At 48.7% G+C, this 18,962-nt stretch overlaps 1 protein-coding gene across 2 annotated transcripts in view; it reads right to left on the minus strand.

Annotated features, from left to right (window-relative positions):
- ATXN10 (ataxin 10) overlaps nucleotides 1-18,962 on the minus strand; it is a 345,162-nt gene that overhangs the window by 96,949 nt on the left and 229,251 nt on the right. For both annotated transcript variants that reach the window (XM_063928886.1, XM_063928887.1), the window contains exon 9: nucleotides 14,225-14,394. In XM_063928886.1, coding sequence (XP_063784956.1) covers nucleotides 14,225-14,394 — 170 coding nt within the window. The remainder of the gene's footprint in view (nucleotides 1-14,224; nucleotides 14,395-18,962) is intronic.

Consider the following 18,962-nt stretch of genomic DNA (forward strand, 5'->3'; position numbering starts at 1 on the left):
CCACACAGCCATGGTGGGAATCAAACCCATGACCTCAGTGCTGTGAGGCAATAATGCTAACCATTACACCATCCCAATGACGGCCAAGTTCGGCGGCCGTGTGGGATGCTGGATGTTTTTTTAAAGGGACAATCACTACAGGAGGAACAAAGGGGCAGATGTACTAAGCCAATCAGCTCCAATATGTAAATTAACAGTTAGGAGCTGATTGGATGGTATGTTATCACCTTGCACTTATCACTGTTTTATCACTTCTCCAGGCTTCATACATCTGCCCCAAGGTGTGGACAGGGGGACGTCCTGTACAGTTCAGGGAGAGTGGTGTAAATCCCAAACTATGGGGGTCATTCAGAACCGATCGTACGTTGCCTTTTTTGAAGCCGCGCGATCGGATCTGAACAGCGCATGCGCGTCGCAGGCCGGGAACGGGGGGGGTCGCCGGACAGCGACAGATTCTACGAAGAAAGCGATTGCAAGAAGATTGACAGGAAGAAGGCGTTCATGGGTGGCAACTCACCGTTACCAGGGAGTGTCCAGGAAAACGCAGGCGTGCCCAGCCGTTCGGGGGGTAGATTTCTGACGTCAGCAACAGGATCGTCGCAGCGGCAGAGTAAGTCCTGCGCTGTGCAGAAACTGTACAAACTTTTGTTTGTGCAGCTCTCTGCACAGCCGTTCGCACCCCTGCACAGCGATTACCCCCTCCCCCTGTAGGAGGCGACTACCTGGTCACAGCAGTGCAAAAAATAGCCTGCATGCGACCAGGTCTGAATTATCCCCTATAATCATTACTAAAGGCACGCAATAAAAGTCCTGCATAAGCGGTTATAAATGAAACAAAGGTATAAAAGATGTGGCGTGGCACTGCACACCTACAAGTACACTGGGTGGACATCTGGGGCACAGAATGAACTGCACACAGGAAAGACACCGTACCTGGACTGCAGCGTTACCTGAAAGCAGAGGCCGAATAAACCACGCTGCTGGCTTGCAGAAAATAAGCACTCGGTAAGGGTATATTGTAACTTGCGCACAGTGAAAACGTGGTGTTGGCATAACAACCAATAAGATGGTTGCTCTCATTTTCTAAATTGCACTAGAAAAATGAAAACTAGAATCTTACTGGTTCAGCGGCTTCTTGGGAAATAGAAACGCTCTTCACAAGAGGATTCTATTTTCACCGTGTTGTCCGATACCAAGGCATGACATTAAGCAGGATTTATTAATACCAACATAAAATCATATTGCAAAACAAATAACGTGAAACATGCTAAATCTTGCAGACGACAACTTCAAAACTGGCATAATGCAAATGAGTGTAACACCGTCCCAGCAAGAAGGAAATGAGAAGGAACACATAAGAGACAAAAGTTGTGAATCACCACGGATGGTGGCGCACACAGCTCTAGGGTACGAATGTTTCCGGCCTTCTGTAAGCCTGGCAGACACGCTCTGATCTCTGATTCATTCATTCTTCCGCCCCTGAAGAGATCATTTCATGACCGGCAACGCCATCTATCATGAGAGACTGGATTGTACAGGCAAGTGAGGGCTTTTCTGGGAAAAGCAAGGCAGGCTGGAGCTCAGAGAGGGCTGCGTGGAACCTCCCCTCCACCTGATCTCTACCTGGGACCTAGTAGGAGCATCAATCCCAATGCTGACACTTTCTAAAGTGAAACTATATCATTTTTAGTTGCACTCTGACAGGGCAGCAGAGGACACCAACCTGTATCTTCAATCTAACTGCAGATCAGAACAGATTTTTACTCCGGAAATCATTCAGAGGTTGCATCGAGCGTTGCCATATTTGCACCTTGGTAAAACCATGGGGTATTCTGTGTGTGCGTGTCGGGGAAGGGGGGGGGGGGGGGATTTAGATTTGGGAGGTCCACGTCCTTGTATCCTTGTACACTATTGCTGCAGACGCTCTACACAGTCCTTCTCGGAATGTCAGATTCAGACAACGTCACACACAGATATACAAGTGTCGCATCTCAAAGTGATCAGTGCAGTCTTTTGGAGCGGTCTTGTTGCACCCAATTGCGACTAAGACGTACATTTGTAGGAAAAATACTCTATACCGATTGGCACGGCTCACGCTGCATGGCGTATCCAGGCAAGGTGTAACGTTGTTGGCTAAACTTTTTGCTCACAGACTATTTACAACATGTGACAGATAGAATCACATAAAGGAGTAATTGCTCCTCGGTAAAACCATATTGCATTGCAGCTTTGTCAAAACAAAGCAGCCCAGTATTTGCCCAAGTGAACACCGACGCACCAGGCACACAGCCGCCTATGCTGTGACTGGTTCCTTTTAGATACACAGCGTCTCAGATGGAAGCGGGAACTCAGTTCATGGCGGGAAACTCGGAGGAAACTGGTCATGATCCTCTCTTAGCGGCTGAGGCCAAGGGTCTTCTACGGACATGTCCAGAAGATCCGCGTACCAAGATCTCCGGGGCCAATCAGGATTGCCTGAACACCTTGATGTCTGATCCTCTTGAGTACCCGCGGGATCTACGGAATTGGAGGAAATAGGTAGATCAGCCGATACGGCCAAGGCGACGTCAGTGCATCTACTGCGCTCGCCTGAGGGTTCCTGGTTCGCAAACAATAGCAACGAAGAATCTTGTTGAGGCGAGACGCCATCGTGTCGATTTGTGGGCATCCCCACCAGTCGATGATTAGTTGAAACACCTGAAGGTGTAGCCGCTACTCTCCTGGGTGGAGATCATGACGACTCAGGAAATATGCTTCCCAGTTGTCCACTCCCGGAATGAAGATTGCGGACAGTGCTCTTGCATTTCTTTCTGCCCTGAGGAGTATCCGTGATACTTCTCGCATGCTGGCCCTGCTTTTTGTCTCTCCTTGTCGACTGATGCACACCACTGCCGTTGCGTTGTCCAACTGAACCTGGATCGCCTGACCCCGGAGTAGAGGAGAGACCTGAATAAGTTGCCCGAAGTTCCAGAATGTTGATCGGAAGTAGTGCTTCGTGGGCTGACCACCTGCCCTGGAACTGAGCCCCTTGGGTGACAGCTCTCCATCCTCTCAGACTCGCATCCGTTGTGAGGAGGATCCAATCCTGAATCCCGAAGCTTTGGCCTTCCAGGAGGTTTGAAGACTGCAGCCACCACAGGAGTGAAATCCTGGTCTGAGGTGACATTTGAATCATCCGGTGCATCTGAAGATGTGAACCGGACCACTTGCTCAGGACATCCAATTGAAATGTTCTGGCGAGGAATCTTCAATACTGGATTGCCTCGTATGAGGCCACCATCCGTCCCAAAAATCTTATGCAAAGATGAATGGATATTCGAGCAGGTCGGAGAACCATGCGGACCATCTTATGGAGTGTTCTCGCTTTGTCCTCTGGAAGGAACACTTTCTGTGCCACAGTATCCAGTAGCATTCCCAGGAACAGGAGCCGCTGAGATTGCTCCAGGTGGGACTTCTGTAAATTGAGGATCCACCCATGGTGTGACAGAAGCTGGATAGTGCGATCTATGTGGAGTAATAAAAGCTCCCTGGATTTTGCCTTTATCGGGAGGTCGTCCAGGTAAGGGACAATATTGATCCCCTGGACTCGGAGCTGGAACATCATCTCCGCCATCACCTTCGTGAACACACTCGGAGCTGTAGACAGACCGAAGGGTAACGCCTGGAACTGGTAGTGATAATTCAGCAGGGCAAACCGCAGATAAGCCTGATGAGGAGGCCAATTCGAGAGATGGAGATAGGCGTCCTTGATATCCAGTGATACCAGGAATTCCTGCTCTTCCAGGCCTGCAATCACTGCTCGCAAAGATTCCATCTTGAACTTGAAAACCTTCAGGTAAGGGTTCAAGGGCTTCAGATTCAAAATGGGTCTTACTGACCGGTCTGGTTTTCGGCACTACGAACAGATTGGAGTAGTAACCTTGTCCTTATTGTTGCAGTGGCACTGGAACAATGACTTGTGACTGAACTGACATTTTGATGGCCAACAGCAGCGTAACACGCGTATCCTCCAAAGCTGGTAAGCTTGATTTGAAAAAACGTTGGGGAGGAGCACCGTCAAACTCCAGCTTGTATACTTGAGAGATGAGTCCTCTTACCCAGGCATCCTGGCAGGAACTTTTCCAGATGTGGCTGAAGTGACGCAACCGAGCCCCCACCTCAAGATTCCCACGGAGTGGGCGTGTACAGTCATGCTGAGGCTTTAGTGGAAGCTGAACTGGTGTTGTTCCTGAGAGCCGGCAACGGCTGGTTTCTTAAGCTTACCTCTGGTGCCTCTAGCCGCATTGGAGGCACCTCTGGCCCTAGATCGAAAGCTGGTGGACGGAAAGGACTGAGTAGAGGGCCCCAAGTAGGTCCTTCTAGCTGGCGGGGCCCCAGAGTGGAGAAATGTGGATTTCACAGCAGTAACCTTAAAGATCCACATATCCAGTTCTCCCCCGAAGAGCCATTCCCCTGAAAAGGGAAGAGACTCCACACTGCACTTGGATTCTGCATCCGCAACCCACTGACGCAACCATAAGGCCCTGCATGCTGACACTGCCATGGCAGTGGTCCTAGCATTAATATTGCCCATCTCTTTGAGAGAGTCACACAATATACGAGCGGTGTCCTGAATGTGTTTTACGAAAGTCACTGTAGTAACCAGGGAAATATCGCCTGAGAGGCTCCCCTGTATATGAGTAGCCCACATATGATTGGCATGTGTCATTCAGCAACCCGCTATAACCAGCATTTGAGACATACCTGCAGCTGTGTAGATAGATTTCAGTGTGGTCTCTATCTTCCTATCCCGAGGGTCCTTTATGGTAAAGGAGCCCGGGGCAGGTAGTACCGCCTTCTTAGAGAGGCGAGAGACTGATACGTCCACAGCTGCTGGTACTTCCCAAAATGTTCTGCCTTCAGGAGCAATGGGAAAGTGTGCAAAAACCGTTTTGACACTTGGTATTTTTTATCTGGATTTTTCCAGGCTTACTTAAATAGGTCCTATAATTCTGTAGAATCAGGGAAAGTGACACTCAGTGGGTGGGATTCAAATGACATATCACGCCCAATTTCCTTTCTAAAACGATCTCCATTATCGTGCGTATTGCGCCCATAGTGATCAGGTTTTGCTGTGTATAGGGTTGGGTGCCTCCCTACTCGAGGGGTAGCGAGCTGAAATTATGATACCACGCCCCTGAGGGCAGAAATAGAACGGGTGTGGAAAGGGGTGAAAAGAATTGAATCCCGCCCAGTGTGTTTTGTGAGAGGAAAAATGACTGCTGAGTCGCAGCGTCCTCTAGAGTGAGTATTAACACTTCCCGTATAACCAGAATGAGGTGTTCAATACCCTGTGCAGAAGGAGGATCCCCACCAATGGGGTCCACTTCCTCCCCATCCTCATGTATTTCTTCCTCAGAATCTGAGAGTAAGGCAGGCAATCCACGTTTTTGTGGACCTGTAGAGATGGGGTGATGGGGGGGATGTCCTAGCAGCCAGGTCTGCAACAGCCTTTTGTAATTGCTGAGTTTTATGGGCATTTCCAGTGAGCTGAGATGACATATCAGACATCAGATTTTTGATTGCACCTAACCAGGAAGGCTCTGGACCTTCACCCACAGCCTCCTCAGTGATTTGTGAGGACTGACTGCATTGTTCACATGAAATGGAGCCAGATGATAGAGGGGAGAATCTGGTGTTACACACTGCACAACTTGTGTTTTACCATGATTGTAGTAACAACACAGACATACACATACACACAGACAAGTATAATGCAAGCCTGTCCCTACTGTATGTGAGGGAGAGACAGAGAGAAGGCACCAGCACACCCAAGCTACCACGCCCCAGTGAGGCTGTTAGATGTTTTTTCAGTGAAACACTGTATACGCTATATTATAGAAATATGTATATATCCACCCTGGGACACAGAAGGTGCACAATAGCAGCTCTCCCCCTTAGATACACCCTGTACAACGTTTCCAGCGTGTTCCTGCTTGTCTGGAGGAGCTTGTGTGCCTGCTGCTGCTGCTTGTATGCAGGGGAAGGCACCAAACTGCAGCTGAGCCCACTCTGAGGAAGCCCCCTGTAATGGCGCCGGAGGTTCAATTATATTTATACTGGCAATGTTTCCCAACAGTGTAAAACATAACATAAATGCAAGTTTTCATTAACCACTGCCAGTTTACACAAGGGGCTATAGCGGGTCCCCCCCAGGAGGGTCCTGTATGCCACCCTTGTGTGTCAGCCGCTTCATGAACCGGGGGACGCCCCTAGCGGGGCCCCCGGTTTTCACTCACCACTGTCGTCACCTTCAGACTAATGTTAGGGGTGTGCGGCGTGCTGCGATTGCGACAGCTAAGGCGCAGTGACCCGCTGAACAAACAACCTCTCAGGTCGTGGTCCTGCAGTGGGGAAGCGACTCTGACACCTCGCATGGCCGTTGACCGCCCCCCCCCCCCACACACACACCTTTTCCCCTATAACTCCCACGGTGTAGGTATGCTGTTGCCCAAACAGCATACTGAAAATAACAAGAGGGGAAGAGCCAGCACACCCAGTTGAAGAAATTTAAAGTGCACTGGCTCCTTTGGACCCCGTCTATACACCATCGTACTAAAGTGTCCCCAATATCCCTTATGGATGCTAGAGAAAGTGACCCCTTAGAAGTAATTGTCTAGAAATCGCTGTGTTTTGACACGCACGCACGCGCACACACACACACACACACACACACACACACGTGTCATTTGTCTGGCAAGTGCTTGCTCCTACAATCAAAATGACCAATTTAATGAGGAGGGGGACTGGCCAGAGCATAGTGCGGAAATACACAGGCAATGTTTAAATGAAATGTAGTATATATAGTACATTATAAAGGGGGAAAGGGAACACATATCCGGAAAACCCAGAGACCCAGTCTTTCCGAATAATAAATAAAATAAATACAGCTATATTACGCCTTTATGTCTGATTTTCCATTTTGTCAGGATATACAGAAACGCCAAGGATTACTGTCTGTCACCAGAAATAACAATTCTACCTCCGCAGGCTCTGAAATATATACAAGGAAGTTTATATAGATTAATAGATTGGGGGAAGGGGGGTCATTTGTACAAATACCCTTTTTCATTACTTCATCATAAATTATTTGACTAATTGGGATGGGCTTCTGGTTTTCGTAGGGTCTTTGAAGGTCTAAGTGAACATCAACGTATGAGAGCACTCAGCATATTTGCCTAATCTTTCCTGCCCCTCAAGCAGTTTTCAGCAGGATGGAAACCCTTCACCAGCTAAAGGGGCTTCAGATACAAATTCCCTTCAAGGAGCCCGGCTGTGATATGATAAATCTCTGGCAAACAATTATGAAATTTGCCATCAAAAGACTCGCTATGGAGAGCAAATGTTGAATCAGTGTTTACCTTCCGCAGAGAATTACACTTTCAGGTAAGTTTAGTTTGTGACCCATCAGAAACGCTGGCAGGTTTCCTAAGATAACAGGGTTACAGCCACCTGTACCTGTGCTATACAGGAAATTTCTACACCTGACATACTCGCAGATCTCCAGATGTGTCCCACTACAAATCCCAATGTTCTGGAGGGGAGATATATCAAGCCTTGGTGAGAGACAAAGTAGACAAGTTGCCCAAACCAGCCAACCAGCTTCTGCAATTTCAAAGGCTGTGCAAGATAAATGTCAGGCGCTGATTGGTTCGTTTTGGCAACTTCTTCACTTTATCTCTCTCTTTCTGTGTTCTGCAATGTACAGCGGGACACATATACAGCATGAAACACTGTTCTCTGTGCATATTGCACTATAAAGCGTATGTACGTGCACTGATAAATCTATTCCCCATATTTATTTATTATTTATTAATTACCAGTTATTTTTATAGTGCACACATATTCAGCAGCGCTTTACAGAGAATATTTGGCCATTCACATCAGTCCTTGCCCCAGTGGAGCTTACAATCTATATACCCCACACGGTTCACGTTTTCCATGTCACCAAGCATGTGTACTGTGTATCACCAACTGTCACATTTTTTAAATCTACAGGTGACCTGGAAAACTTGAACCGTGTGGGGTCCTGAGGACCGAGTTTGAGAACCTGTGTCCTAGGCAATACCACAGCTGGTGGCGGTCCATCATAAAATAAGTGGACAAACAGAAGTGCAAACCTGTCCATCACCACATAACTGAACCTAAGGATGACAGGGAAGCACAATTTTATTTCTGATTTTTCCTGAATTTCTCAATAATTTATTTATTTATATTCCGCAGCGCTTTACAGAGAATATTTGGCCATTCACATCAGTCCTTGCCCCAGTGGAGCTTACACTCTATATTCCCTATCACATGTACACACACACACATTCACGCTAGGGTTAATTTTTGTTGGGAGCCAATTAACCTACCAGTATATTTTTGGATTGTGGGAGGAAACCGGAGTACCCGGAGGAAACCCACGCAAGTATGGGTAAAATATACAAACTCAGCACAGTTAGGGCCATGGTGGGAATTGAACCCGTGACCTCAGTGCTGTGTGGTAGTAATGCTAACCATTACACCAGCCGTACTGACCCTATGAAGATATACATCTCTGAACGAGCCCTAATAATAATAATATTTATTCGCTACTTATTTATTTGCTTTGGTTGTTCGCTGCAACTCTCTTCTAGGTGCAACTACACAGAAAATAGGATTTTAAATACCTACCGGTAAATCCTTTTCTCGTAGTCCATAAGGGATACTGGGGTTCACTTACTACGATGGAGTATAGATGGGGTCCAAAGGAGCCGACGCACTTTAAAATTCTTCAACTGGGTGTGCTGGCTCCTCCCCTCTATGCTCCCTCCCACAGGCAGTTATAGGTAAAATAGTGCGAGAATGGACATACTTGAGAGAAGGAACATAACAACGAGTGGTGAGATTCACACACCAGCACACCGCAACACAAACTGACCAGCAAAGGCTGGAAACCAAAACAGCAACAGCTGAACAGTTAAACTTATATATAAGAAACAACCTGCAGGAAAGTCAACGCACTGAGGCGGACGCCCAGTATCCCTTATGGACTACGAGAAAAAGATTTACCGGTAGGTATTTAAAATCCTATTTTCTCTAGCATCCATAAGGAATACTGGGGTTCACTTAGTACGATGGGGACGTCCCAAAGTTTCCAGAACGGACGGGAATTAGTGGAGAGACATCTGCAGCACCGCCTGCCCAAACTGGGTATTCTCTTTGGCCAGGGTATCAAACTTGTAGAACTTCACAAAGGTGTTCTTCCCCGAACAGGTAGCAGCTCGGCACAGTTGCAAGGCTGAGACTCCCCTGATCTTGTAGAGTGGGCCTTCAGAGATTGTGCAACCGCTAAGGCTGCCGAGACATAGGCCTGTTGGATAGTAAGCCTAAGCCAACGAGCAATGGACTGCTTAGAAGCAGGGCAACCCTTTTTCTGCGCATCATTGAGCACAAACAAGGAATCCGTCTTTCTGATCCTAGCCGTCCTCTTGATATAGATCTTTAAGGCTCGCACCGCATCCAATGTCTCCGGAGGAGCAGAAGTGCCAGAACTTGACGGAACCACAATAGGTTGATTCAAGTGGAACGCAGAGACAACCTTCGGCAGGAACTGCTGCCTAGTCCTGAGCTCCGCTCTGCCCTCGTAAAAGACCAAGTAAGGACTTTTACACGATCGGGCCCCCAATTCGGAAACACGACAAGCAGAAGCCAGGGCCAGTAACATCACCATCTTCCACGTGAGGTTCAAACCAGGAGGACTGTAGAAATTCCAACACTACAGTCAAATCCCAGGGTGCCGTGGGTAGACAAAAGGAGGTTGTATGTGAAGTACCTCTTGCAAGAAGGTCTGAACTTCTGGCAATACTGCCAATTTCTTCTGGAAGAAAATCGAGAGCTGAACCTTAATGGAACCCAGACGTAAGCCCTTATCCACACCAGCCTGCAGGAAACGCAAGAAACGTCCCAAGTAGAACTCTGCAGGCGGATACATGCGTTCCTCGCACCAAGAGACATATCTTCTCCAGATATGATGATAGTGTTTTGACGTCACAGGCTTTCTGGCCTGAACCATAGTTGCAATAACCTTTTTGTGAGCTAGGGTGTTCCGCTCAACCTCCATGCCGTCAAACGAAGTCGCCGTAAGTCCGGGTAGACGAACGGTCCGTGTTGAAGAAGATCTCTTCTCATTTGCAGAGGCCAAGGGTCTTCTACGGACATGTCCAGAAGATCCGCGTATCACGACCTTCGAGGCCGATCTGGGGCAATCAGAATTGCCAGGACTCTGATTCCTGATTCGCTTTAGCACCCTCGGGAGCAGAGGAATTGGAGGAAACAGGTAGACCAGCTGGTAAGTCCAAGGCGTCGTCAGTGCATCCACTGCCCGCGCCCGAGAGTCCCTGGTTCTCCAACAATACCATGGAAGCTTTTGTTGAGTCGAGATGCCATCATGTCTATCTGTGGACAGCCCCACAGATTGATGACCTGTTGAAACACCTGCTGGTGTAGGCCCCACTTTCCCGGGTGGAGATCGTGACGACCGAGGAAGTCCACCTCCCAGTTGTCCACCCCTGGAATGAAGATGGCCAACAATGCTCTTGCATTTCTTTTCGACCAGAGGAGTATCCTTGACACCTCTCTGCTTTTTGTCCCTCCTTGTCGATTGATATAAGCCACGGCCGTGGCGTTGCCCAACTGAACCTAAACAGCTCAATCCTGGAGCAGAGGAGAGGCCTGAAGCAGAGCGTTGCAGATCGCCCAAAGTTCCAGAATGTTGATCGGAAGCAGGGCTTCGTGGGCTGACCACCTGCCCTGGAACTGAGCCCCTTGGATGACAGCTCCCCATCCCCTCAGACTCGCATCAGTCACAAGGAGGATCCAATCCTGAATCCAAAAACTTTGATCTTCCAGTAGGCTTGAGGACTGTAGCCAACACAGGAGGGAAATCCTGGCCTGAGGTGATAATCATATAATCCGATGCATCTGTAGATGTGATCCGGACCACTTACTTAGGAGGTTTCAACTGAAATGTTCTGGCATGGAACTTTCTGTACTGGATCGCCTCGTATGAGGCTACCATCTTTACCAACAATCGTATGCAAAGATGGATGGATATCCGAGTCGGCCGTAGAACAGCTCTGACCATTTCCTGAAGCATCTGTGTTTTGTCCTTTGGGAGGAATACTTTCTGAGCTACTGTGTCCAGAAACATTCCCAGGAACAGGGGCCGCTGAGTAGGCTCCAGGTGGGACTTTTGCAAATTGAGAATCCACCCATGTTGTGACAGAAGCTGAATAGTGCGGTCTATATACTGAGCAATAGAAGCTCCCGGGATTTCGCTTTTATCTACTCCAGCTTCTAGCCCTGAAAAATTAGGTCTCTTACCCAGGCATACTGGCAGGAGCTTTCCCAGACGCGGCTGAAGTGCCGCAGTCGAGGACCCACCTCCACTGACGCAGCCACAAAGCTCTGCTCGCCGACACTGCCATAGCAGTGGTCCTAGCATGAGAGAGAGAGAGTCACACAGGACACGTGGAGTGTCTTGAATGTATTTTAGAAGAGTCATCGTAGTGACCAGGGACATATAGTGTTCCCTCTAGGCAGGGCGCTGGAGTTCGGGGACGAAGCCGCCCCCCCAAAAAAACGGGGTTGTGGCCATGCAAATTAGGGGGCGTGGCTACGCCCCCATCATTTTAGTGGGCGGTGCGGCCCACAGACACTGATATAGAGGGCGTCTGTGGCCGTTGACGTCACTGTTGGGGGCGTGCCCAGCACCTCCGTCGGTGCTGGGCTTCCCCCAGCTCTCTCCCAATGCATGAATGGATGCCGCGCGCATGCGCACGGCATCTTTACACGCTGGGAGGGCAGGAAGCGGGCAGCTGTTCTAGCAGGGCGCGGCGCAAAAGGGGCAGGGCGGGTTTTGCCTGCTAAAAAAATGGGCAGGGCGCGGCACCCTGCTAAAACAGCCTAGAGTGAACACTAGACATATCCCCCGAGAGGACCTCCTGAATTTGAGTAGCCTGCGTATGAATGGCATGCATCATCCAGCAACCGGCTATGACCGGTCTTTGTGATATACCAGCCACTGTGTAAATAGACTTCAGCGTAGTCTCTATTTTCCTATCCGCAGGGTCCTTTATGGTAAAGGAGCCGGAGCTGGTAGTACCGCCTCTTTAGATAGGCGAGAGACTGATACGTCTCCTGCCTTCAGGAGCAAATGGGAAAGTATGCAAAAATCATTTTGTCATTTGGTATTTCTTATCTGGAATTTTCCAGGCTAACTTAAACAGGTCATCCAGTTCTGCAGAATCAGGGAAAGTGACACAGAGTTTGTTCTGTGCTAATAAAAACGACTGCTGAGCAGCAGTGTCCTCTAGAGGGAGTTTTAACACGTCCCGTATAGCCAGAATGAGGGGTTCAATACCCTGTGCAGAAGGGGAATCCCTAGTAACAGGATACAATTCCTCCCCCTCCTCCTGTATCTCCTCATCAGATTCTGAGAGTAAAGCAGGTAACCCATGTTTTAGTGGTCCTGATCTAGAGAGGGGGGCTGTTTATCATCTGCCCTTGCAGCAAGGTCTGCAACAGCCTGCTGCAGCTGTTGTGTCTTTTGAGTATTAGCAGTGAGCTGAGATGATATATCAGACATTGTGGATTTTATGGCATCTAGCCAAGAAGGCTCTTGACTCTCCTTCCCCCTGCCTCCTCACTGAGTTGTGAGGACTGGCTGCATTGTTCACATGATATGGAACCAGATGTAGAGGGAGAGAATCTGGTGTGACATACACTGCATAATTGGTGTTTTACCATGTTTACAGTAGACAACACTTATATACACACAGACAAGTAATATAATAGCAAGCCTGCCCTTACTGTATGTGAGAGGGAGACACAGAGGAAGGAACAGCACACCCAAGCTAAGCAGCCCCAGTGAGACTGCAAGCTGTTTTATCACGGTTTAACACCGGAGTTTCTGTCCTTTTCAGGACACAAATTGTGTACAATAGCGGCTCTCCCCTTTTGCTACACCCCTGTACCAGTTTTCCTGCGTACCCTGAGTGTCTGGGGGAGCTGTGTGTGCCTGCTGCTGCAGCTGTAAGCAGAGGAAGGCGCCAAAACACCGCTGGTTGCACTCTGAGGAAGTATTTTTTTTATACTGGCAAAGTCTCCCATATAGTGTAAAACTAAGTAAAAGTACCTGTCTTCACTACCGCTGGCCAGCGCACGCAGGGGGCTATAGCGGATCCTCCAAGGGAGGGTTCCGTATGCCACCCCGCGTTTGCGCTGAACCAAGAACCGGGGAACACCCCTAGCGGGGCCCCCGGTTTGTACTCACCGCTCATCTCACCTTCAGGCATCTGTTAGGGGTGTGTGGTGTGCTGAGATTGCGACAGCAAAGGCGCAGTGCCCCGCTGTATAACTACCTCTCAGGACGGTGGTCCTGCAGCGGGGAAGCGGCTCTGATGCCTGAAGAGACCGGTAACCGTCCTCCCCCCTAATTCCCACGGTGCAGGTATGCTGTTGCCCAGACCGCATACCGAAAAGAATAAAGTTTTAAAAGAAACTGAAGAAAACTCTCTGGAGCTGCAGAGATGTGCATCCTCTCCTGAGGGCACTTTTTTCTAAACTGCCTGTGGGAGGGGCATAGAGGGGAGGAGCCAGCACACCCAGTTGAAGAAATTTAAAGTGCATCGGCTCCTTTGGACCCTGTCTATACCCCATAGTACTAAGTGAACCCCAGTATCCCTTATGGATGCTAGAGAAACAAATAATATACCTTTTTTGTTGTAATCACCTTTGATTCTGGCTGACGCAAAGGCAAGACTTTTACAGTTGGGAGGGGGCTCGTCATGGAACAACTCTAAATCGCCGGTAACAATAAGGTAGTAGTGTGCTACATGCAGACACACTCAGTATATTCCCTGCGAGCTGGGTAACTGAACCATACTCCCCTCTATAAAGAAGTTTAGACATTTTATGACACCTGTGCAGCCATTCCCAATGCTTCCTGTCTGATTAATGGATATACTAAGCAGGGAATCACACTGTAAGTGGAGTGAAAGTGCTGCTGAATCCGCAGACAGAGACCTGTATCGACACTCTATGGTGAACCTGGCAAAATAATTGTGTGTATTACATTTTCTAAACATACTCATTATTACATCATGGCGAGGTGTACTCGTAGAGCAATAAAACACACTGATCTAAGTAATACTCCCACCTTATCCTGATTTTCCTTATTTCGGAAGCACAGGTTAGCAATCAGGCGAATGAGATGAGCTTTGAACCCCACGGCGGCGTGAGTCAAGTCCGCTCCGAGAGACGCGCTGTGAACGGAGGTGAAGACGTTCTTGCTTTGCTTTCCTGCCAGATGCGTCAGGCGTAATGTGTCTGCAGTAGACAATTAGAAAGATGATAATCAGCAGAAGACACCTGCCGGAAACCACTGCACGTATAACAAGAAATCAATACGCTGCTTTAAACTGAGCCATGAGTGAGACAACTATCCCCGCTCTATACCAAATAACCTCCCAGTATAGTACACCGGTAGCAGCGCCCTTACCACATAGCAGCCACCATTCAACGCAGACAGAAAGGAGAGAGTGTGACCTATTAATGCAGCAGACTGTAACTAGGATGACATACTAGGGAGAATTCAAATGTTTGAAAAGTCGATGGGGTGTCTGTCTATTATACCCCTTTTCCACCTACGATGCGGGTCGCAGCCTAAAGACTACTACCCAGGACGGAAGGACTGCTTTCCGGGGACGGCTGAGGTTCTTTCCAGTAATCCTGGGTTATTGTCTACATTGTATGGTAGACCATTCCATCTGGTAGGAGTCCTCATGTTTGCGGTTTAACATCTTGGCCATATTTCTAAGCTATTTTTGTCTACTTGCTTTTAGTAGACCACCTACTACGGTGGGAGGCTAAATTTTATCGATGTTTGTTTAATAAATATATTGTGGTTTTACACTATGGTGGTGATTCTTTGTACCCACATGTAAATCTGGAGGAGTGATTATCAGAAGGGACGGGAAGAAGACTGTGTGAGGAAGTTATATGCTTTCCTGGTCTCCAAATGTGCATTTGGTCTATCACTAACCTGGTAGACGAATTAACGGGTACGAGTTTCCCCACAAAATTCCATAGAAAATGTTGTGATGATATTACACTATTGTGTTCTATTCTATCTCTTTGAGGTTCTAACGCCCACTGAAAAGCTGAATTCCCGAGACTGATTCAACAAATTTATGTAAGTATCATTTGTGTGCGTGTTTCTCTTTTTCTTCCATTCCCGTGTCCTACCCGGGTAGGATTCCCGGGTAATTTGATCAGGGTTTTTCCTGAGGGAGCCGTTTCCACTAGCAAAAAACATGGGTAAATGCGCGCCCCCGTGCATTTACTCATGTTTTTTGAGCTATGGAAAAGGGGTATTAGATAGGAAAAAATAGGATTTTAATACCTGCCGGTAAATCCTTTTCTCCTAGTCTGTAGAGGATGCTGGGGACTCCAAAAGGACCATGGGGTATAGACGGGATCCGCAGGAGACATGGGCACACTATAAGACTTTGAATGGATGTTAACTGGCTCCTCCCTCTATGCCCCTCCTCCAGACCTCAGTTACAGGAACTGTGCCCAGGGAGACGGACACTTCGAGGAAAGGATTTTTGTTACATTAAAAGTGAGATACATACCAGCTCACACCACAAACACACCGTACAACTGGAATAGCAGGAATACCAGATAACAGTATGAACGAAAACAGCAACAAGCTGAACATAAGCGATACACAACCTTCGAGTAACCGAAAACAACAACTACCAATACAACTGCAAGTAATAGTCCGCACTGGGATGGGCGCCCAGCATCCTCTACGGACTAGGAGAAAAGGATTTACCGGTATGTATTAAAATCCTATTTTCTCTTACGTCCTAGAGGATGCTGGGGACTCCAAAAGGACCATGGGGTCTATACCAAAGCTCCAGACCGGGTGGGAGAGTGCGGACGACTCTGCAGCACAGACTGAGCAAACATGAGGTCCTCATCAGCCAGGGTATCAAACTTGTAGAACTTAGCAAAAGTGTTTGAACCCGACCACGTAGCTGCTCGGCAATGTTGAAGTGCCGAGACCCCTCGGGCAGCTGCCCAAGATGAGCCCACCTTCCTGGTAGAATAGGCCTTCACTGACTTCGGCAACAGCAATCCAGCCGTAGAATGAGCCTGCTGAATCGTATTACAAATCCAGCGTGCAATAGTCTGCTTGGAAGCAGGATTTCCAATCTTGTTGGAAGCGTACAGGACAAACAGAGCCTCCATTTTCCTAACAAGAGCCGTTCTGGTGACATAAATTTTCAAAGCTCTTACGACATCGAGAGATTTTGGCACCGTCACGGCATCCGTTGCCACAGGCACCACAATAGGTTGATTTATGTGAAACGAAGACACCACCTTCGGCAGAAATTGTTGACGAGTCCTCAATTCCGCTCTATCCTTATGGAAAATCAAATATGGGCTCTTGTGAGACAAAGCCGCCAATTCCGACACCCGTCTGGCGGACGCCAAGGCCAAAAGCATGACCACTTTCCAAGTGAGAAATTTCAACTCAACCTTTCGCAAAGGTTCAAACCAGCGAGACATAAGAAATTGTAGCACCACGTCAAGATCCCACGGTGCCACGGGTGGCACAAACGGAGGATGTATATGCAGCACTCCCTTCACGAAAGTCTGAACTTCAGGAAGGGCAGCCAATTCTTTTTGAAAGAAAATAGATAAAGCCGAAATCTGCACTTTGATGGAACCCAATTTCAGGCCTGCATCCACGCCTGCCTGCAAAAAATGGAGGAAACGACCCAGCTGAAAATCCTCCGTAGGAGCTTTCTTGGCTTCACACCACGACACATATTTTCTCCAGATACGGTGATAATGCTTCGCCGTGACCTCCTTTCTAGCCTTAAAGAGAGTGGGGATGACTTCCCGGGAATACCCTTTCGAGCTAGGATTCGGCGTTCAACCTCCACGCCATCAAACGCAGCCGCGTTAAGTCTTGAAATACGCACGGCCCCTGCAGCAACAGGTCCTCTCCGAGAGGAAGAGGCCAAGGATCTTCTATGAGCAATTCCTGAAGATCCGGATACCAGGCCCTCCGTGGCCAATCTGAAATGACGAGTACTGCCGGAACTCTTGTTCGTCTTATGATCCTCAACACTTTTGGAATGAGAGGAAGTGGAGGGAACAAATATACCGACTGAAACACCCACGGAGTTACCAGGGCGTCCACTGCACTGGCTTGGGGGTCCCTTGACCTGGAACAATACCTCGGAAGCTTCTTGTTGAGGCGAGACGCCATCATGTCTATTTGATGAATTCCTCAAAGCCTTGTCACTTCTGCAAATACCTCTTGATGAAAAGCCCACTCTCCTGGGTGGAGATCGTGTCTGCTGAGGAAGTCTGCTTCCCAGTTGTCCACGCCCGGAAGGAAGACTGCTGACAGAGCGCTCACGTGTTTTTCCGCCCAGCGGAGAACTCTTGTGGCCTCCGCCATCGTCGCTCTGCTCTTTGTTCCGCCCTGGCGGTTTATGTACGCCACCGCTGTTACGTTGTCCGACTGAATCAGGACAGGTAGACCTCGAAGAAGGTGTTCCGCTTGCAGAATGCCGTTGTAAATGGCTCAACTCCAGAACGTTTATGTGGAGACAAGTTTCCTGGCTTGACCTTTTTGCCTGGAAACTTCTTCCTTGTGTGACTGCTCCCCAGCCTCGGAGACTTGCATCCGTGGTCAGTAGGACCCAATCCTGTATCCCGAACCTGCGTCCCTCCAGAACGTGAGAACTTTGCAGCCACCACAGGAGAGAAATTCTGGTCCTGGAAGATAGACTTATTTTCCGGTGCATGTGCAGGTGAGACCCGGACCATTTGTCCAGCAGGTCCCACTGAAACACCCGGGCATGAAACCTGCTAAACGGAATGGCTTCGGAAGCCGCAACCATCTTCCCTAGCACTCGAGTGCATTGATGAATCGACATTCTTGCCGGTTTCAGAATCTCCTTGACCATGCGTTGGATTTCCAGAGCTTTTTCCGCCGGAAGAAACACTCTCTGCAATTCCGTGTCCAGGATCATGCCCAAGAGGGCAGCCGAGTTGTCGGAATCAACTGAGATTTTGGCAAATTTAGAATCCAACCATGATGTTGCAGAACAGTCAGGGAGAGTTCCACAATTCTTAGCAACTGCTCCTTCGAACTCGCCCTTATCAGGAGATCGTACAAGTACGGGATAATTGTGACACCCTGCTTGCGTAGGAGTACCATCATTTCCACCATCACTTTGGTGAAGACCCTCGGGGCCGTGGAAAGCCCAAGCGGTAAACGTCTGAAATTGGTAATGATAATCCTGAACCGCAAATCTCAGGAAAGCCTGATGTGGAGGATATATCGGGATGTGTAAGTAGGCATCTTTTATGTCGACTGACGCCACAAAATCCCCCCCTTCTAGACTGGAGCTCACTGCTTGAAGAGATCCAATCTCGAACTTGAAAGTTTTTAAATACAGATTGAGGGATTTTAAGTTCAGGATCGGTCTGACTGAGCCGTCCGGCTTTGGCCCGACAAAGAGGCTCGAATAAAACCCTTCTCCCCGTTGGGACGGGGGTACCGGGACAATGACACTCTAGAGACACCGCTTTTGTATCGCAGCACTCAATACTTCCCTTTCTGGGATAGAAACTGGCAAGGCTGATTTGGTGTGTGTGTGTGGGGGGGGGGGGGCACCTCCTGAAGTCAACACCCAAGGATCTAGGCTCAAGTGAAACCAGACCTGACTGAAGAGTCGGAGACGCGCCCCCACCGGCACGGACTGCCCCAGCGGCATGCGGTGGACTTGGCAGAGGCCGGGGAGGACTTTTGGTCCTGGGAGCTCGACACAGCAGGCAACCTTTTTCCCCTTCCTCTGCCTTTTGAA

The sequence above is a fragment of the Pseudophryne corroboree genome, chromosome 6 (assembly GCF_028390025.1).
Source record: "Pseudophryne corroboree isolate aPseCor3 chromosome 6, aPseCor3.hap2, whole genome shotgun sequence".
NCBI classification, from domain to species: domain Eukaryota; kingdom Metazoa; phylum Chordata; class Amphibia; order Anura; family Myobatrachidae; genus Pseudophryne; species Pseudophryne corroboree.